Source organism: Equus przewalskii, chromosome 1 (genome assembly GCF_037783145.1).
Source record: "Equus przewalskii isolate Varuska chromosome 1, EquPr2, whole genome shotgun sequence".
Lineage (NCBI taxonomy): Eukaryota > Metazoa > Chordata > Mammalia > Perissodactyla > Equidae > Equus > Equus przewalskii.
The window spans coordinates 32,830,293-32,852,444 of NC_091831.1; the positions used below are offsets into that span (position 1 = coordinate 32,830,293).

The 22,152-nt window shown below is 44.6% G+C and overlaps 1 protein-coding gene across 2 annotated transcripts in view; it reads right to left on the minus strand.

The window, feature by feature from the left end:
- Positions 1-211: 211 nt before the first annotated feature.
- The window catches only part of DNTT (DNA nucleotidylexotransferase), a 32,818-nt gene continuing 10,877 nt past the window's right edge, over positions 212-22,152 (minus strand). Inside the window, exons 2-11 of one of the 2 annotated variants that reach the window (XM_070609377.1) lie at positions 21,067-21,241; positions 20,198-20,323; positions 18,796-18,966; positions 17,670-17,741; positions 16,318-16,441; positions 10,382-10,514; positions 9,239-9,347; positions 5,315-5,560; positions 1,692-1,772; positions 212-635 (exon numbers count right to left, since the gene is read on the minus strand). In XM_070609377.1, coding sequence (XP_070465478.1) covers positions 549-635; positions 1,692-1,772; positions 5,315-5,560; positions 9,239-9,347; positions 10,382-10,514; positions 16,318-16,441; positions 17,670-17,741; positions 18,796-18,966; positions 20,198-20,323; positions 21,067-21,241 — 1,324 coding nt within the window. In that variant the 3' untranslated portion in view covers positions 212-548. Of the gene's footprint in view, positions 636-1,691; positions 1,776-5,314; positions 5,561-9,238; positions 9,348-10,381; positions 10,515-16,317; positions 16,442-17,669; positions 17,742-18,795; positions 18,967-20,197; positions 20,324-21,066; positions 21,242-22,152 lie in introns of both variants that reach the window. The other variant, XM_070609372.1, reaches the window with a different exon arrangement.

A 22,152-nucleotide genomic window follows, 5' to 3' on the forward strand; every position in this document is an offset into this window, starting at 1 on the left:
CAGGGACGGGCAAGGAGCACCGCACAGCAGGAGTCAGCACCCCTCCTCCAAAAGCTCCAGAGGGACCCAGAATGCCCTTCAGAATCTCTGATCTTCTAAGGAAACCTGTTTCTCCGCTCAAAATAAATCTTAAACTCTTTATTCTCTCATTTTGTTACATTTTTGCTTAAGAATATTTTATATTTGAGTGAAAAAAAAGCAGACTCCAACATCTTGTCTCCTCCTATTTTTATTGGAAATATACAGTATTTCAGCTACACTGTGGGCAAAGTGGGCTTTGATGAGCTTCCATGAAAGAAACTACCAATTACATTGTTTCTGTGGAAAATGCACTGTGAATTCTAAGCAGCAAGTGGCCTATTAGAACACAACCCATTACCAGGTGGCGCCTTAACATGTTTCCAAAACTACTTATTTCTAGAAGCAATCTGCAGTTCAGGAAGACTTCAAGAATCCCGAGCTTCCCTAAGGCATCTTTCACTATAATAGGAAGCGTAATTTACTTAACCTGAAAAAAAAAGACCAGAAAAACATGTCGACAACTTTTTCTAGGCATTTCTTTCCCATGGTTCAATGTAATCCAATCCCAGATGTGCAAAAATTTCTTCTTCACTTTCTGCTTTGAGAAATATCCTCTGAAAACATAACAAGAAATATGTGCATTCAGATATTTTTGTTAAGCATCTCTGCTGACAGTGTGAAAGTATTACTTGTAAAACTGTCTTGTCAGAACGAATTATTGCCGAAACATAATTCCCTGCGTGTGAGCATAAAAAGTCATTTTAACTGACTTCCATAATTTTTATGTTTTTCCCAACCAAAAATATGTATTTAAATTAAGGTAAAATTATGCAGCTTTATATATTCAGCTAAAGGCTTTTGGTATTTCTCCTCTGGGTCTGCAGTTCTTAACCACAGTTGTTGCTAAGAACCACCTGAAGGAGTTTTCAAAAACCACGAAGTTTGAGCTATACTCCAGTCCAAGGAAATCAGAATCTCAGGAGAGGTCTGTCATCAATCTATTTAAAAGCTGTACTGTGCAGCCAGAATTAGTACTGCTGCTGTGGGGAATGAGGGCGGCGATTACAGGATACTTGTGTGCGACGGCTTCTCCCGGCCTGCCACACCTGCCCCGCCCCCACCAGGCTCCCATCCCACCATCTCTTTCAGACCAAGCGCCACCTCTCCGGCATCCCTTCTTGTCTATAGCGCAGTGCTGAGCAGTGGGAGGCACTCGCTGATGGTGAACTATTTCCTATGTGTTAATCTGAAAGCATTCCTAAACTGTCTTATGCGAACCTGCCTACACACACACACACACACACACACACACACACACACACACACACACACACACGACAGCTCAGGCTTTCCTGCCCGCATCCACAGCCCTCTCTTCTGACAGCAGCATCTCAACTTTTCTTTGGGAAACCACCCCACCCTGCTCTTAGTTCATGAGGGTCAGGTGCGGCTGATCCCGCCTCCAAGGAGGGGCACATGACCCAAGTCTGGCCAATCAGAGCCACGGTAATGGGATCAAGGATGGACACGTGGCCCCTGCTTGGCCAACAAGCGTCAGCTAAGGCTCTTGCAGAACAACTCCTAGTTAAGAGGCTCTGCAGGAAGAGTGCTCAGGGAGCCAGCCTTGGGGATGAGGATCAAAGCAGCCCGTCCCAGGGAGATGACCCTACCTTGGTCTTGTCATACAAGGCGTGATTATCCAGTATCATCTTCCGCTCGTGCGTGGCATAGCGCCGGAGGTCTCTCTCAAACTGCTGGACAAGAGAGAATGAAAATAAATTACCATCAAGTCTAGAATGTCTTCAGGATTATGTACTTAGAGATATCTAAATCCCTATAGTGGAAATATCTTTCTCCACTAAACATTCTTGAAGCGATTTTCTCCCCCAGGACAAAGCTCTCTGACGACAGAGCTCTGCACTCGCACGCGCACACTAGAACGGCAGCTTATTGAGAACAGCAGCCTGATTTGTTTCGTTCATAACCATATTCCCTCCTCAAACAGTGCCTGGCACATAGAAAAAGTATGGCAAATGTTTGTTGAATGCATAAATGGATATTGCGAGTATTGTGTCCAGAATAATACCTGGTCCAGAGTAAATGCTGGATAAATAAGTTGAATTTTTTTTTTTAATTTGATCACTATTGTAAAAGAGGATCAGGAGTGAGGAGCTCTAGAGTTGAGCCTGGATTTTGTCCCTATCTGGCTGTGCATCTCTCGACAAGTCACGCAGCCTCTCTGAATCTTGTTAATCAAATGGGAGGATGGAGGAAGTGCACGAGTGACGTCCCCTGTGGCTCTAACATCCTCTCATATGATTCTGTAAAATTGATGGTCTGAACCACCTGCCCCCGAATAGCTTCTCCCGTGATCAGAGGTGGGTTGTGAGGTGCAGGGAGCAAACCCTGAAGCCCTAGATAGAGGACAGGAAAACCTTAGAAAAGGAGGACAATGAATGAAGGTGTCGTTGAGGTTCCTTTTCTGAGAGCAGCACAGATCTCACAACGCGGTCCTCTCCCCGTGGGATGAGGGAGGAAGCGTGGGCTCACTGCGCCCTCTAGTGGCGAGGAGCCCTTTCCTGTTGCAGGAAAGCTGGCTGAGGCTGGGTGCCGCCCTTCCCCGTGGCCCCTTGGCTGGGCGGGAAGACGGACTTTCAGCCCAGAAGGCCTTTATAGTGAGGACGAGGGGAAGCCAGGGTCGTGGCAGCACGGGGTGAAGCAGTTTCTGGGTGCAGTGGGTGCTGCTCTGTGGAAGTAGCCGGGTGTTGCTTAGCGCACGGCCCCCTTTCGAGCCCGGGCCACTGTCCTCCCGGCCCCCAGCGCTTAGAGCCACGGCTGCCCACGCCGTGAGTCAGACGAGGCTGGCGAAGCGGCGCTGAGGGGCGCCACGAGAGGCTGTCCTGGGCTCCCCAGTTCCGTGTGCTCAGACATATTCCTGGACTCCTGCCCCGACCTCAGGAGCATTTCCCCACAGACTGTTGGGAACTGTGATGTCTTTCCTTTGGAGAGTAATAATATTTACTGAGCATCTACTGTGCCAGGTGAGTTCTGGGTGCTGGGAATACCAGTGAATGAAACAAGATGTCTGCCCGGTGGGGACTGGATTTGAGCAGGGACACAGGCCAGACACAATAACAAAATACATGAGTTATATGGAATGTTAAAAGGTAAGTGCTGTGTACAGGGCAGGCCTCACGGAGGAGGAGGGATTTGAGCAACGACCTGAAGGAGGTGAAGGAGTCAGCCACGTGGACTCTGGGGGAGGAGCACGCCAGGCAGCGGGAACAGCTAGAACAGAGGCCTTAGGGTCCAGCGGGCCTGGCCATTTAGGGGAGAGTAGTGGGAGAGGAGTTCAGAGAGAAAAGGGGGGTGGGAAGATCATCTAGGGCCACTGTAAGGCTTCCAGATTTTATTTATTTTATCTTTTTGGTGAGGAAGATTGGCCCTGAGCTAACATCTGTTGCCAATCTTCCTCTTTTTTGCCTGAGAAAGATTGTCACTAAGCTAACATCTGTGCCAATCTTCCTCTTTTTGCTTGAGGAAGATTGTCACTAAGCTAACATCTGTGCCAGTCTTTCTCTATTTCGTACATGGTCGCTGCCACATCGTGGCTTGATGAGCAGTATACAGGTCTGAGCCTGGCATGTGAACCTGCGAATCCTGGGTCACCTGAAGCAGAGTGTGTAAACTTAACCACTATGCCACTGGGCCAACCCGACATTCAGCATTTACTGTGAGTTCAGTGGGGAGCCCTGCAAGGTTTTGACAGGGGAGAGACCTGATCTGACTTATGTTTTAACAGGACCAGTTGTCTGTAGGGGGCAAGGGCAGAAGCAGAGACCAGCTAGGAAGGTGGTGGCAGAAATCCTAGTTAACACGTACGCAGTGCACACCCTGTGCCAGGCGCTGGGCTGACTCCTTCCTTTGTATTGATTTTCTGATCTGCTCTGTTCCTGCTAGTACTTAACAGCTTGTCAGAGAGTTTCACATCAGCTCTAAAAGAACAGTTTTAAGTACACTATTGGACTCAAAATTGGGCTAAGATGAAGGCACTGTCTCTTGTAATCCTCATTACAATCCTGTGAGGCTGGAGCTGTTATCTGCCCCATTTTTCAGATGAAGAAAGGAGGCCTGGAGACCCTAAGTAACTGCCCGATGCCACACAGTCAGGGATAGAGCTGGGTTTCAGACTCCTGAGTCCGGAAGCTCAGGCTCTTTCCCCTGCACCCCTCTGCCTTCTTCTTTGAAACCTCTTTAGTTTCTCACAGCAACCCTGTGAGATAGGCAGGGCGAGGATGTTGTCTTATGTTTCAGATGAAGAAAGGTGAACATCGAGCAGGGGTGATCGTAATACGGTCTGTATCATTGGTCACAACAGACTTCGGAGGTTGGCCCAAGGTTGCTGCATACAGTTGTGCAAGTTGTACACTGCAGAACTCTAGAGGGCGCCATTCGTGTTTGTCATCTTTGTAGATATCCACGTTTAGGTTGAGGACAATTCATGTTATGTCATTCATCCATATAAAACCCTCTAAGGACTCATTTCACTCAAAGCAACAGCCAGCTACTCTGAGACACTGGTGAAACAGTGTGGGGTGCTTAGTTTGGAGGGTGGAGCGCATGCTAATGAGACAAATCATGGGCGCCGGCTCTGTGACTATAACGTGAGCAGAGCTGGGAGCCCCCGCTCAGGGAGCACTGCCCACTCATGTAGCTGGTGTGTGCTGAGGGCTTTGCCAGCTTCATCTCACCGACTCTCTGCAACCCAGGGGAGCAGCTGAGGTCATCGTCCTCACTTTCCTGATGGGAAAACTAAGTCTTAAAGGACATAGGGAACTTGTCCAAGATCACGCAGCTGGTAAGAGGCAGAGTAAAGCTTGTCACCAGGTCTGGGATGAGCCAAACCTGTGCTCTTGGCTGCCTTGCCGCTTTCTCGACCTCGGTGGGTCTCACACTTTAGCTGTATCTGAATCACCTGGAGAGCTTTTCAAACACAAATTGCTGGGCTCCACCCCATAGTTTCTGATTCAGTAGGTCTGGGATGTAGTGGAGAATTCACAGGTCTAACCTGGTCCCGGGTAAGGCTGATGCTGCTGGGCAGGGCACCACACGTTGAGAATAACTGTTCTAAATTAATCTGTCTCTCTTGACCATGTGCAGGGGGAATGCCCCAGTTTGGAGGTTTCTGGGCCCCACTCCCTCGCTGTCACCCTGCCCCCGCCGCCATTGTCCCTTGACCCAGCCTGTGTCCTTTGGAAAGCTAATGCTGTCTACAGATCTAGGTAGCGCTTACTCGGGAGCCGGTCCAGCCCAGCAGGGCGAAGGCGTGGTTCTCATAGGGGCACACGACCAGGTCCACACGGATGGCCTTCCAGGTCTTCCCTTCCTGCTGGCTGGACTTGCCACTGTCCACTCGCTGATGGTGCAATTTTAAAATCAGGAAGCATTTTTGAAAATGGTCTAAAGCATCCACTTTCCTGCTAGGCAACTTGGACTTTTCAAATGTCGACTCCACGAGGTCGTAGTATAAAAGTAATTCCTGAAAACAAACAGAAAGATGTCAGGAAGAGTCCGCAGTGGACAAGGTCCAAGATTTTATACCAGGCTCTTAATGAACGCTCTTAACAAAGGCATTGCAGATTCGAGCAGAGCGGGAGTGTATTTTGTCCTTGTACTGTGAGCCCACCTGGCAACACCAGGAGAGAAAGCTAAAGAGAGGGTGTATTGTCCCCTGCAACAGAGGGATTTAGCCATTAGAGAGGCCCAGCCAAGGCTACTTCATGGCAAAGCTGCCAGAGAATCCACCCCCCAATTTCTGATCACCAGGCGGATCAGCAACTTGACTCACCTCTTTAAGGACAAACCGACCATGAATAAAAGCTGTGCTGTTTCTATGTGGCTGCTTTGACTCAGCATTCCTCCATATTATATTATACTGATGACCAGGTTTACCTGGCTCGAAGCACTGTGGCTGTAGGCTCAGCCTCACTTTGGGGACGACTTGCCATTTTCTAGGGGGCAATTTGAGATTGTTCCTCTGCCTGCCTTGGAGACTGAGATAAAGTGAGTTTCATCTAGCTGTTGCCTAGTCAGAAAGTTAACAGGTGATTGTAAGATATGTCCAGTAAGTTGCCATCCTCCAACGTATCTGCTTGGTGGGAATTCCTTATACACAGGGCAGACGTGGGGTAGGAAGAGGCAGAAATATGCAATTAACTGCTAAATCTGAGTGGCAACTAAAGACAAAATAACCTCAAAATAATTCAGTCATAGCTGTTAGGGTGTGTGATTTGTTATCATGTATTCTTTAGGTCAGTTGGTCTCGAATTGTACCATGAGAAGCATTTGGAATACTTGTTACAGCACAGTTTGCAGGGCCCTGTCCCCAGAGTGATGGGGAGGGGGGTGAGAATTTGCATGTCTAACACATTCCCAGGTGACGCTGATGCTGCTGGTCCAGGGACCACTCTTTGAGCACGACTGGCTCAGTTTATTATTGTTATTGGAAATGTTTTGCACTTCTTCTGCAGCGCTCCAAGAGACGTTGTTTCAATTGCACTCACAGCTTTGAGCAGGGGATACTTTTCCTTGCGCTGTCCTCAAAGACAGACCGCAGCCTTTCAGTGCCTCCCCCAGGAAGGGATTAGGAAGGTGAGCCACTGAGGGACCCCTGACAAGGAGGGAGGCATTCCCTGCTCCTTCCTCCCTCCCTCCCGAGGATGGAGCAGCTGGCTCTCGGGGTAAATGACAAGGGGCAGGAGAGAGGTGCTCAGCTCTCAGCTTCCCTCTCACAAAGAGAGAGGCTCCATCACCTGACACTTAGTCTCAGGTGCTCCCAGCCGAGTAGGGAGGGTTGCAAGGCTGGAGTATGAGGACCTCCTGTATTTGAGAGCCAGGCTCCATCTGCCCTTTGGTTTCAACTCCCTCCAACCTCTTCTCAGAAGACCGAGTACCCTATTCAGTCAAATCTCTTTCTCAAAGTGAGTGTATTCTTTACCCTCTAATGATTGTCAATACTTCAGTCTCTTGGCGCTTCCATGAACTGGGGATGTGGCCACGTGGAACACTTGGGGGCCCTGTACCAAGCATGAACCCAAACCATGCTCTGTTAGCCCGCCCCTCTTACGGCGAAGGGCTGGTGGCCACTGAGAACTCGGGCTGAGGGAGTCTTTGGGATGGCGACCTCCCCCAAAATCCACCTTTCCAAGCTCTTCCCTCCCTTTCTCCCATCCCTGACCAAGGGTCTCCTACAAAGATCATGTTTGGATTCGTCTGATGGGCAGTTCACACACATGTGCATTAGCTGTTCATTATGCTCCCCAGGGTTTTAAAACATTAGATGTATTTACCCGTGTGTTGTATATAATCTTTATAATCCAGAAAGTGCAGGTTTTGGTAATAATGGCAGGGATCAAGTAGAAGTGGAAGTCCAACATGAAGAACTCGTGTGCTGATTTCACAACCGAGGTGTTGGGGGCAGGCCCGGGGGTGCCGGTGTCAGCTGAGCTGGGACACCCAACCGCCCCACAGCGTCTCCTCCCCGAGGTCACGTCTGTCAGCAAGTGAAGGGGAGCAGCTGCACCTGCTCCCTCCCGGGGCCCCTCCCCTGGCTCAGGGCCTGGTCTCCAGCAGAGTTCAATAAGTAATTGTGCATGAGAGATCATGATAATAGCCCCTATTTATTAGGCATTTGCCATTTCTCAGGCCCTGCCAAGTGCTTTGTCTAATTCTCTCAGTTACTCCGCCCCGTTAACGAAATGAGAGAGGCTTGCTATCCCTGTTTTACAGATGAGGAAAGAGAAGCTTGGAAAGATTAAGTGTCCCAAGTCACACAGCCATTAAATAGCAGGGTTGTGCTTTTAAAATGCCAAATCTAAAACCCACGTGCTTAATGGCAACCTCCCCCGGTGCCTACCCATCTCTTTGCTTGGGGCCAGCAGTGTGACTGCCTCAAAACTGAGGAAAGACTAATGGAAAGAAGGCTCCTTGTCACCCTGTCCCCACCCCATCCTCATCTTGGACTGGGATAGTCTCAGAGCATGGGGAGGGTGGTGCCTATAAACCAGGGTCAAAAGGTCCACGCTTGCAGGAGCCCCAGGGTGGGGAGCCAGGCAGCCCGCCCCTCCACCCTGGCCTCAGCCAGCAGGGTCCATGACTTTTGCTGTCTATCCATGAAATCTTTTGCCTTCCCTGCTTGAGCAGAGCCGTGGGGCCAGCCCAGGTGTAGCTGACTCTTGCTCATCCTGCCTTTCCCTGGCTTGGCCTATTATATTCTGTCTCAGGGCTCCTGGCTGCCTTTGGTCCACTCTCCTGAGAGGGACAGAGTGGGCCTCACGGGTGAATTTGGATCTGGTTCCAAAGCTGGGTCTTCACTTCTGGTGCTCCTGGCTCCAGGGTTATGTGTTTCTTATTCTCACTTTATCTCAGGTCTTCTCTCTCTAGCATATCAGGGAGCTTGGTCCACATCCAGCAGATGCTAGATCACACAGGAAAGATGAAGCTATGCCAGAAAAGCACCAGCCCCCGTCTTCTCAGCCCTTGGGGCCTCCAGGGGTAGGTCCCTCTGGTCTCTTTGGGAAGTGAAGCTCTCACTAGAGTTGGGCAGGAGTCGGAGCATTGTAGGTGGCTTTGGCTGCAGGGTCATTCTTAGCTTCCTCCACTGGACAATAGGTAGCCTGTGGCAAGTCTGATCTCCTCAAAGGGTGGGGGCTTCTGAGCCCTGACCTCTGCTGGGCACAGGTTGCCCTAATTAGTTTTATTCTTCCCATCTCAGCACAAAGTCAAGGTGTTATTGACCAGCATAGAGTTCAAGGCACCAGGGACACCTCTTAGACTGATCTTATCCCAGTCTTTGCAGCCCTGCCCCACCCCTAAGCTTGCTCCGCCCCGGCTCACACCTCCCAGGTCTTCACAGCACATGCTTTTCATTTTATTTAGGGCTTTAATGCCTCTGCATGTCCCATACAAAGACATCACCACTCTTGGCCCCTTTGATAATAGGACAAGTGTATATAAACAACATCATAACATGGACTCTGGGACCCAAAGCAGGTACGTCTCATTGCATGCCTTGTGGCATTGTGTAAGCAACAATTGTGTTGCAAACAATTGAGAATCAATTAGATGGTCATTACACAAGGTAAATAGCATATAAAATTCAACAGTATTAATATAATGCTTGAGCATCCAAACATTTACTTTTGATCTTTCTTCCTACCTTCCTTTCCCATAAGTTTATCACTTTAGATAAAAGTTCTTGCTCTTCTTCCTCTGTTGATCCTGGACTGGTAATTAAAAAATCTACATCGTGCCCAATCTTCTTACCCCTGTTAAAAAAAATAGTGTAAAATGGAAACCAATTAGTTTTTTAGCTCTCGATTTTTAAAAGTCACTTTTGTTTCTATGCCCTGGGCCTAAAGTTTGCAACACAAAATGCTCATGATTTTTTTTTTTTAAGCAAAATATCCTTGGTTGCACAACTCTACTTATTGCAAAGTAAATTGATGACATAGAAAAATTAAAAATCATACATAGTAGGTATATGGTCATGTATGTGCGGTTAAAAGGTGACGAAGAAGATTATTTCTTCTATACACTCACACACACACACACACACACAGCATGACAACAAGCAAACCAAGAACTATATCCACATAAATCTAGATCAGGCTCTTGGAATTATGACATAGATTAAGGGCATTTTCTTAGATTCGATCCTCTCTCCCCACTTTCTCCCTCACCTCAAACCTGGCTTGGCAGAACAGTCAACAGCCGACAGGTAAGAGGGCCACAGGGAGAGTTGGGGGCGGGGGGAGGAATCTCTTTCTGAGATGGAGACTTCAATATCCAAAAATTGCACACATCTCTGTGAAGAGTTCATTCATTTATTGACTTAACCGGTCCACTGGTTCTCACCAGCACCAAGCTCTAAAAACTTAGTGGGGAAAGCATGCATACAAACAAGCTACTTGGTAGCTGTCCAGGGAGCACTGAGTCGGGGTGCCTAGCCCAGCACAGGGAAGAGGGAGTCAAGGAAGACTTTCTGGAGGAGGTGGCATCTGAACTGAGTCTTAAAGGGTAAGTCAGCCAGGTGACAATTTGAGGAAAGCCAGTCCAAGCACAAGGGTCCGATTGAGCAAAGTCACAGAGGCAAGAAACAGCTCCATGTGTGCAGAGAATGATAAGCTATTTGGAGTTGTTGGAGTGAAACATGAGGTCCAGGAGGCGAAGGCTGCAGAGAGACACCAGTGCCAAATCCCTGAAGGCCTTTTGTGCCACATTCGGAAGACTGAACTTCTAAAAACAGGGAGCCACTGACGGTGATAGAGCAGGAGAGGCACGAAAAGCCCTCATTATTTACCTCCGGAATCCTCCCGTCATGGTGACGAAGGCATCAGGCAGAAACGCCCAAACGGCCTCTTTAACCAGCACGCTGACCGCCTCTGCTTCTGCTCTGGTCACACAGCTGACGAGGTCTTCATAATAGAGGAATCCTGAGAGGCCATTGGACAGGTCAGTGGAGAGAGCGACACCTCGCATGTGATGGAGTAATCTGTGTTCTCTTGGTTGTGAATTTTTTAGGTTAACAATGGCTCTGTGCTTTCTGACTGAGAGGCTTACAATTTCCTGACTAAGAAGGAGACAATATTTCATATCCCTCTGGGAACCAAGCTGTTCAAATCTGACTTCCTGTTGAAGAACCAGCCCTCTTGATCAATAAGCTATGCCCTATTATTTTAAAAAGATAATGCGTGAAGATTTGGGATGGGAAGATTTAGGGTTGGAAGGTGATGGATGCATTAAAAAATTAAAGTTGAGAAGACGAAGAAGGTAGATTTGTGTCTGAGGTGAGATAGAAAATGTCTTTGGTGGTTTGGCTTGTTGCTTCCTTGTCTGGCCACCACGAATAAATGAGAACTCAGAGAGAGTCGTTGTGATGAAGAGCTGTTTTCGTAACTTGGTTATCCCCACAGACCTATGGAGGGAAGCATAGAGTGGAGGAGCAAAGGAGATGGGAGCCTTATCTCCAAGAATTGGGATGAAAATTTGCAGAGGAGGGGAGCAGGGGTGCAGGGGAGATTCATAGAGCCTGAGGGACATCTGTCCTTCAATATACGGCACTGCTGTCTTAGCTAGGATTGCCAAGAGGGAGTCATTCAAAGGCCGCTTGAATCTTTCTAATAATGAGAATAACGCCTCCAGAGGCAGCCCATTTCCTAACTGTAAAGTCTGTTTGGGCAGCTCTATCTTTTCTTCTCTCAGCTTTATTGAGGTATAATTGACAAATAAAAATTGTATATATTTAAAGTGTACAACATGATTTTTTTTTAAATAAAGATTGGCACCTGAGCTAACAACTGTTGCCAATCTTTTTTTTTTTCCCTGCTTTATCTTCCTAAACCCTCCTGTACACAGTTGTATATCTTAGTTGCAGGTCTTTCTAGTTGTGGGATGCGGGACACCACCTCAACGTAGCGTGATGAGCGGTGCCATGTCCGCGCCCAGGATCCGAACCCTGGTCAGCCGCAGCGGAGCGCATGAACTTAACCACTCGGCCACGGAGCCGGCCCCCAACATGACGTTTTGATATAGGTAGACATTGTGAAATGATTACCAAAATCAAGCTAATTAACATACAATGGAATATTATTCAGCCTTTAAAAAGAAGTAAATCTTGTCATTTGCAACAACATGGATGAACTGGAGGACATTATGCTAAGTGAAATATATCAGGCACAGAAAGGCAAATATTGCGTGATCTCACTTACTCGTGGAATCTGAAAAAGTCTAACTCTTAGAGGCAGAGAGAGAATAGTAATTACAAAGGGTTGGAGGTGGGGAAAATGGAGAGACTGGTTAAACGGTACAAAGTTTCAGATACGCAGGATGAATAAGTTCTGGAGGTCTAATGCACAGCACAGTGACTATAGTCAATAATACTGTGTGGTATACTTGAAATTTGGTAAGAGAGTAGATCTTAATTGTATTCACCAAAAAAGGGAGAGGCATCAAAAATTTGTTATTTTGATGAACTTAAGTCTACTTCTTGCAGTTTCACCCATCACTAGCCCTCTGGAAAGACATGGAGCAAATCTATTAATCCTTATTTCTCGCCTCCAGGATCATGGGAGGGAGAAGGCAGGGAGGCCATTTGGCTTGAACATCATAGTCACAAAATTCTCAAATTCGAACTTCCCATATTATCTCTAAATAGCGACAGTTGCAGAAACGTGTTGGCAGGACCAAGAGATGTTGTTCAAACTAATACGTTGTTAGAAAAACAACAAAAGGAGACCAGCCTTGAAAATTCCCTAAGCAGACAAAACCAGTTTAGTCATACAAACAAAGCTTAATTTAGCTTATTTTGCAAGGCTAACTTGACCTGGGTCATCTCTTGCTTTTGCCTCTGGAAATCATAAGCAAAACTGTTTCCCAAGGTTGATATGAGTAACCACTGAAAATTCTAATATTATAACCAATCGCTGTGAAGAATAAACAGTGCCTACTTTCTCACTCTATAAGCTGCCTTACAATATACCCCTGAGCCTCACCACATGTTTTGGTTGGAGTACTCCTGGTTTGCAAACTTTTTGGTGTGTGCACAATAAATTTCTACTAATTACTACTTCAATGATTCATTGGTTTTACTTTGGCTGTTTATGAAACTTCGATAAATTCTATAAACTGTGCCTAACACCAAACCACACTGCTTGTGGAACACTATTGTTTTTTATATCAATCCTAAAATTTTTTTCTTTTTTTTTTGTAAAAAGCCACTTTTTTTTTTTAATTGCTATGCGGCCACTTTTGTGTGTGGCGAGTTTAATCGAAAAAGCAATGCTTCAGGGGAGCTTTTGTTCAGTGTACAAAGTTTCAGTTATGCAGGATGAGTAAATTCTAGAGATCTGCTGTACATCATTGCGTCTATCCTTAACAGTACTCTACTGTGTACTTAAGAATTTGTTAAGGAATGTGACGTGGATCATAGACCTCAATGCACAAGTTAAAAAGAATCAGGCTTCAAAGGAAAAGAGGAAAATATCTTCATGATCTTGGGCGTAAGCAAATATCTCTGAAACTGAACACACAAAACACTAAGTACAATGAGAAGATTAACAATTTGAACTTTATTAAATATAAGAACTAATGCTCATCAAAGGACATCATTAAACAAATGAAGAAGCAATCTACAGACTGGGAGAAGATATTTGCTTTTCATATATCTGACAAAGGACTTACATCCAGATCATAAAGTAACTCCTACAAATCAATAAGTAAAAGACAAACAATCTACTTCTAAAAGGGAAAAAAGACATGAACAGGCACCTCTTAGAAGAGGAAATGGCCAAAAAGTACTTGAAACGGTCATCAGAGAAATGCAAACTAAAACTAAATAAGATCACACTGTTCACCCACTAGAATGGACAAAATTGAAAAGACTGACAACAGCAAGTGTTGGTGAGGTTGTGGAACAACTGAAAATCCCATACAGTGCTACCGGGAGTGTAAATTGCTTCAACCACTTTAGAAAACCATTGGGCAGTATTTACTAGAGCTAAATAAATAGCTGTTTATCCTCTGACCCAGAAATTTCACTCCTAGCTATATGCACAAGAGAAATGAGGACATATATCCACAGGTACAAGAATGTGCGTAGCACCTTTTTTTTATCATGATAGTCAAAAACTGGAAATAAGTGTTCATCACAGGAAATGGACAAACAAATTATGTTACCAATGGGAAAAAAAATTGTTAAGAGAATAGATCTCATATTAAATGTTCTTACCACAATAAAAAAGTCAATTTAATAAAGTTAAATAATTTACTAAGGTGAAAAAAATAAAAAGCTATGCTCATTTAGACTCTTTTTTGATACAAAAATTGTCATCTTGACTGATATTCAAAGTACAACACACTTGGTACTGTAAAACTCCTGTGCTTATTCAGGGTGTACATAAACCAAAAGTCGTGATTAACAATTTAAGAACATGTGCCGATACGAGGAATGAACTTGGAGAGGCTTTGATAATTTGTTGACACCCGTGAAAGCAACTTAATTGGCTTTCCTTTTTGGTATGGTGGGAGGTTAACTTATCGCAAGAAACTTATTACACTGCATAGTGTTATATACATTCTGCTGTATTTTAGACGTTGACTTTTCAAGGCCAGTACAGGAGGTGAATCCTCAAGACGTAGGAAGACTGAGTCTAAAGACAGTCTAAGTCATAAGACTAAGACTAAAACCAAGTGCCCTTATAGTAAAATTGAATCAGGTTTTCCATCTGACCCGTGGATCATACTTCAAACGAATGCAATTAATTAGCTTATCCTTTGCAGTATTCGAAACTATTCCCATTGACAATTCCATTCATTGTAGTGCTGTTACAAGGGATGCATATACCCAGGAGTTCTTTGTTTGTTTTGGTTTGTTTTTTTTTTAGGTATAAGTATAATAGGAAGGCATTCCTTCAGTTCTACATAAAACAAGAGCATTAAAGAGTCTGATGGAAATCACTGATTGGTTAAATGGATAATAACTACTTTATTCGCTGGGGTGGAAGAGTTCAATAGGAAGAGGAAAATCCAGTCTACCAAGCTGGGAAATTGGAAGCTACTTAGATCCTGAGCACATTTGGTGTCATTTGATAAGGGTTTTCATCTCCATGAAACACTGCATTGCCTCCCAATTTCTCTCTAAGTGTTGAGAGTCCTTAATATCATTCCAAGCCTTGTGTTTAATACTTATTAAACTACTTAAAATAGTTATTAAAAAAGTTAAACACTACTTGTGTTTAATACTTATGTAAATTTCTTTATAATGGCGTCTCTAGAACTGGTGTAAATGACGTTTATTAAATGTGCAATTTCAGGAGCCCAGGATATAAGCATGGGGTCTTTTTCTCTTAAACTCTTTTATTTCTTCTGTGGCATCTTATGAAGCTTATCAGCAATCCTTCATAGGTTAGCAACCTTATGAAAGATAGGTAGGTGTCTTCTGTAGTAGCATTGGTGTGACCCACCAAGGGATTTGACTTAATTCCTCTCCCACTGCTGCTTTCTTTTCATTATTTAAACAAAAGATAGCCATTTTCTTTTTCTTTCTGATCTCTTCTTGTAGAAGATTCCCTTACTTTCATATCATTAAAAATGCTGATGAATTCATCATTCTCTGTAACTCAGAAGCCATAGTGCTCAGGACACTGTGGCCATGACTCTTTTTCAAATCACAATTATATTACATGTTAAAAGTGAATGTTTAGGGGCTGGCCCCATGGCTGAGTGGTTAAGTTCACACGCTCCACTTTGGTGGCCTAGGGTTTCACCGGTTCGGATGCTGGGCACAGACCTAGCATTGCTCATCAAGCCATGCTGAGGTGGTGTCCCACATAGCACAACTAGAAGGACCTACAACTATGTACTATGGGGCTTTGGGGAGAAGAAGGAAAAAGAAAAAAAAATATTGGCAACAGATGTTAGCTCAGGTGCCAATCTTTAAAAAAAAAAAAGTGAATGTTTAAAACACATACAATTTTTTGACCCTGTATTGGCATATCTTCATTTAAAAAAATATACTGGGACCCTGCTTAAACGGAAGTGACCAAGCCACCTTCAACCTCTGGGAGGCCCCTCCAGGTTTTCAGATGCCTGACTCAAGACAGTCTTCTCAGGTTAACAGGTCTTGGTTGGGTAGATCAACCCTGTGTCTAGATTTCCACCATTTCCCTTCTATGCCCTAGTGTTTTACAATTTCCAAAGCAGGTCCCATTTGTGCCAGGCAACAGCTCTAGTTTGTTGAAGTATTCTTTACTCCCCAATCCTCCATGTCGACTCTCTGCCCTTGACTCCTCACTCACGCTTCTCACCCAGGGAGACAGCAAGGACCCAAATGTCTGGAAGAGTCAGTTCAGTAAGAACCAGATCAACTGCACAAGCTGGTTTGACATCTGGATAAAGGGACAGGCTCTGTGCCAGGCCTGGTGCTAAGGGCTTTGCCTGTGTATCTCATTTATTCCCCACTGAGGTGCCAATGTTACCTCCCTCTTATAGATGAGGTAATTTAGGCTTAAAGATTTTAACTAACTTGCTCAAGATCACACAACTGGGAAATGCTGGAGCCAGGATTTGGATCCAGATCTGACTGATGCCAAAAGCTTGAGCTTTTAACCATAGTATGAAAAGAGGCCAAACAAGTGAGCTGGTTCCCTGAGACTGGAGTTGAAGTACCACAGACAGACCTCTACCACAACCTGGCTGGCCCATGGCAACAACGTGAGGTTTTTAGGAGACACAATTTACCTGCTTTCTGCATTTTTGTGAATTTCAGGGTTTTGTCCGACCTTATCTTACTCAGAGTTCTGAAACCCATTCTGAACCATTTCTCAGACGTCTTCAATCCCACTCCAAACACAGAAGTAAAGAGCTGAAATGGAGAGAAAGGCATACTTTTAGTTTCTAAAATAATCATTATGATAATGAAGTGAATCTTTTCAAGTCAAGCGATTAAGAAAAAGTGTAAGAAAATCTCTGACCCAGTTTCTCCAGAATACGACAAGCAGGTGGGTGATGGTAGTTTTTTAGAGACGTTTTTGTTTCAGAAGGGTCCTTTCCTGGCATGTGGTTGTACTAAATGAAACAGAAGTGAGGATGCAGGTTCTGGCATCTGCATAGGGCTTTGATTGTGGGATTGCCCATGCTGTCAATGAGCGACAACACTTATCCTTGTTGGGCACGCCCTTTACCAAGGGTCTCCTACACACACTCATGCTCTGCATATTTACCCTCACAATTTAAAGAGGAGGCGCATGTAGGTTGTAGAAATTGTCTACCATCACACTGCTGGTAAGTGTAGAGCCCAGATTCAAACCCAGTCTGTCTGTACTCCAAGCCTGGGCTCCTGCCCACGATCACCTTTTAGGCCTGTGCATCACATCTGAACTGAAGTGATTGGTAGCAGTCGCTGCTGCCTTCAACTCTAAGGTAGAGAAAATGGGGAGGTAACAAACCCGGCTTCAAAGTAGACAAGGATGCAGCGAGGAGCTTTCCAGCATACTTTTACTCTTTAAGAGCAGGGTCGTTTTGTCCCATGGTGCTAGTGTCACCATATTTGTATCCACAAGTGACAGACTCCTGGTGGGTAAGGTAATTTGAACCTCACCACAGCATGGCAATAAGCTGGAGCACCCATATTCATTTAGCACTCTGCTTCCTAGACCACTGCTATGGACTGAACTGTGTCCCCCTCAAGTTCAGATGTTGAAGCCCTGGACCCCAATGTGATGGTATTTGGGTATGGGGCCTTTCGGAGGTGATTAGTTTTAGATGAGGTTATAAGGGTGGGGCCCTCATGAGGGGATTAGTGCCCGGATAAGAGACACCAGAGAGCTTACTCAGCCCTCTCTGCCATGTGAGGACACATTTAGAAGACAGCTGTCTGCAAGCCAGGAAGAGAGCTCTCACCAGAACCCCGCCTGCTGACACCTGATCTCAGACTTCCAGCCTCCAGAACTGGGAGAAAAGTGTTTGTTGTTTAAGCCACACAGTCTACAGTATTTTGTTATGGCAGCTCATGCTGACTAAAACAACCACCTAGAATGAGTAACAGATGAACTGAAAAACGATTTTCAGTAAGTATACGTAAAATCACTTACTTTGAAGGACTGATACCGTTCATCATTTAACACAGTTTTAACTTCAGAACTTTCTCCATCTTCAATAATTTCCTGCGTGGACAGTTGAAAAATATTTTAAATTAGTCATGTTTAACAATCATAGTCTGTGATGCTCAAATTCATGGAACCAGTAGCTTGATTTTTCATGAATGTACATCCATTGCATACAGGCTGTTTCCCCAGCTGATCTGGAGAAAACAAGACATTTCCCTGTAATCTTGAAAATCCCAGGTCATTACAACCCTCAGGGACAAAGTTACAGAATGATTAGTGTGCAAATCTACAGAACACCTAACCAAAATATTCACTGAGTAAAGTATGTCTAAATATTTGCGATAATTTTCTTTTCAATGGATATGAACTAGCTGAAACAAGAGGACTTTTCATCTGAGCAGGTCAGTTTTGGACCCATTGAAAAGCCAATCCAAGTTCCAGCCCTTACAATGTCTAGCTCAGAGCCACCCACCCTTCTCCAAATAGAGTTGGGATTAATTTTCTAGAATAATTTACCTTGCACTTAACTATACTGAAACTTACTCCTGGATGACCAGCTTGCCTTGCTGGGGAATCCTTAAACATTATTAAATAAATAAACACCCATCCTTGGCTCTCTTCTTGGAACGCCCAGGTAGGGATGCAGGACCGGCTCCACTGCCATCACACCCACCACCATTCTGGAGGGTGACATCCCCTGGGAGAAACTGAGGTCCTTCACACAGCCTGTGTTTGAAGTCAGACCATTTCCTTCTGTTGAGCTTTTAGGTCACTTGAGTCTTGCACCATGATTAATAATAATATGAGAGGGTTCTTTTTCCAATAGCTGGACCCACATAGCTCCAGCTGTGATAATATTGGGGTATGGATTATACATATATATGCGTGTATATTATAATCTATCTCATATATATAATATACATCTATCTATCTATATCTTATATATACAGAGAGAGAGAGAAAGAAAGATAAGTCGTGAATACCATATCTACATAATTGACAGGAAAGTGTATTAACTGCATCTCTCTCTCTCTCTCTCTCTCACTCACTCTCTCTCTCCCCGCCACCACATACCTATTAGGAGGTGGGACAAATCACATTTCACCCTTACCTCTATGACACACTTCGCTTTGTCCTCCAGGCAGGGAATTCCTTCTATGTCCTTCATACTGATGATTGTGAATGGCAGAGATTTAAGAACAGAAGCTGCTCTCATAAATGTCAGACAGGAGCTTTCATTTTCTCTAAACTCATAATTTTCAGCCAATACATCAAAGGCATCCTGAAGAATAAAGCCAGATGAACAAAACATGATCTGCTTTCTAGTCCCTGAACTAGCAGTCCCTCACAAGCGCCTCTTGCTCTCTGTGAAGGGTTGGAACACCGCCTGACCCTTCCTTGAAGGCCGGGATTGAGTCTCTGGTACCTTTGCACCCGTCCCTTGTTGGGCAAGTGGAGTTGAATTGAAAAGACAAGCTGCAGAGTACTTTGTAAGGAAACCTGGAGTTCACTGCCATTAGATATTTAGGAATGATTTAACCAAAACACGATCCCGTCCTCACTATATCCTAGTGGTCATTACTCGGCACGGTCCTTCCCTCGTTGCTCACTGACTTTCCTACCAGCCTGTGGCCGGGATTCTGCCTTGATCACTGGGCTTCCCCATCTCTTAGCTTGTACATAAAACACAAGCAGCACTTAGTGCAGCCTTGTTGAACGAACGGGTGTGATCGCAGGTGGCACAGAGCAGAGGCCGGGTTATTTAAGGTAAGGCACGTTTGCATTTCTAGCAGAGGAGGAAGTAGATGCAGCTGTGTGGCACCGTGCTCATCCTGCCCAGTAGCTGCAATTTCCTGGTCCTCCTCGTACATGTGGGGCTGGAAGTCTAGAAATGAGAAGTTTTTTATTTGACGTACTCCACCTGTTTTATCCACCTGACTACTGGCTCTAGGCTGGAGGACAGGCCGTGGTGGGCTTGTTAGGGTCATCTGAAACACAATTACCAAACTTCAGGGCTGGGTGGGGCTTTAGAGACAATCTAGCTAATTTCTAATTGAACAGATGAGGAAACTGAGACTCAGAGAGAGGAACTGACTTGCCCAAGCTAGTTAATACCAGAGAGGCGAGAATCTAGGTCTGCTGTCTCTCACTCTTCTGGTTTCCCAGCAAAGGCTGTTTATGCATTATTGCTGTTTCTATGTAATTTGCTCTTACTATGTTTTGGTTTTTCAAAACATTTGCCTTTGACAAGTGTTGTGCCCAATAATGACAACTCTCAACAAACAGTAATCTACCATCGCTAAAGAATATAATCCAAATATATCTGTCCATTTCCATGACAGAAGTAGACCCATTCTTGACAGAAAGAAGAACCAGAGATCAGGTTTTGGGGGATGGGTGTGGAGGGAAAACTTATCTAGATTTTCAGAAAAATTTGTGATTTAAGTTGTAGGTCCCTGGAAAGAAGCTGCAAGTGCTTCGCTTGCTCTGGGTGCTGTTGTAAAGCCCGTTACCGTGAACACTTGGTTACAGTTGTCTAAGGTGGTTCTTCTCTGACACGCGTATGGAGAGATCTTTTTCACTAGCGGTGGAGTCTCCTGGGGGCCCGGGTTGGGGCCAGCTGAATCATCTCTTCTCACCTAAACAAATGCATAAGCATCCATTATTAAGAACAATCAATAGTAATAATAACAGATACGTATGAAGAAAAAACGGGAGGCAGTTTGATGGCAGTTGTCTCTGGAAAGAGGATAAAATTATAGGAGAGTCACATTTTATGTTAGAGGCAGCATATTGAATATTTGAATTTGCTATAATTAAGATGTATTCTTTTTGCCATCAGAAAAAAAAAAAATGTGAAACAGACCCATCAATTAGACACCATTATCCTTTTCTGTAAACTGATGCAGTTATGGTTCAAACCCTCTTCTGAGGGTTCCAGCGCCATTGGTGAAGGATTTGGAATTAAGACATTAATTTTCTTTATTTTTTCCTTTGCTAATGATCATAGTAAGAAACCAAATAGGAACCCTTTACTTTTCCAGCTGCCAGACATCAAGGCTTCAATATTTTGAAATATTTGTTTACAGATCGTTCACCTAAATAGCCACCATTTATTAAATGCTTACTATTGATCGGGGTTTGCGGGAAGTGCCCTACATGCATGTTGTTCTAATCCTCATCACCATGTTATGAGGTAGGCACTGTTGTTATCTCATATTACAGAGGAGGAAACTGAAGCTCAGATAAGCTAAGTGATTTGCCCAAGAACACACAGGGAGTAAGCAGAGGATCTGAGGTGTAACCCAGGTCTGTTGATTCTACAGCACATGTTCCTGATCATCAAGCAAAGGGCAATGAAACTCACAACCGTGACACTTACAACAAGCTGGTGTTTTCCTGTCATCTCCACCGGTTTTCCTGCCCTCATACATTCTATCAGCCAGGAGACATCCAGGAGTTCTGGCTGTGAGCCGGCTTTTATGTTCTGTACCTGAAGCCACTCCAGGACATCTGAACCAGAGTTGTTTTCTGCCACAATGTGGGTGACGGAATCACTGCAGAATGCAAGACAAAGTTACCAGCTGAAGAGGCTTCAAAATCAGAAGCTCCCCTCTCTCCTCGAGGTGTTCAGAGCCTTCCATCTGATGGAGAAAGACACACACCAGAACCAACCATAGGCACGGAGAATTTAGGCCTCCATGCGAGGGAAGTCTCTCTGTTTTAATTAGCGTAGCAACAGTGGTCTATATCACATGTCAGATGCGAGAAAAATTAAGAAAACGTTAGCAAGATTGTGGTGTCAATGGAAAACTAAGGTCCAGAGAAGATGGGAGATGAAATTGTCCTTTCTTAAAGGAGCGCTCAGCATTCTGCACGTGGCTTTTGTGGACCACTTCATTTTTATTTGAAGAGGGCTGCAATCCAGTGCCTTTCAAACTGTTTGTGACCCGTAGTTAGAAATACATTTTATTTCACGACCCAAAATAGAAATAGATGCTGATGTATGTATGCTTGTAACATCCCACTAAATTGATCTTGCAACCCATTAATAGGTGGGGACCAGCCTTTGGGAAATATTGCTTTACATGTTTTTCGAAGCACAGCCCTGTGATATAAGACAGGCAGGGATCTTTTCCCCTAAGGACTCCTGAGCTGTTTCTGCACTGTCCAAGTACTTTACACCCATCATCTCATTTAATACTCGCATAGCCCCTCAAGTAAATGTTATCCTATTCATACTTCACAAATGAGGAAACTGAAGAATAGAGAATTTAAGTGACTCCAAAAGGTCACACAGCTAGTGAATGATATTTATCCTTTTGGATTGTCTCTTCTGGGTCAAGTATGTTATTTCTAGTTTTTACCAAGTCTTCATAGTCAGCTTCATATCATTGGAACCAATGATTTTTAAGGATCTTTCAGTTGAAATAGTCTGTGAATCTGGGAGATAGTAAGATACATATCT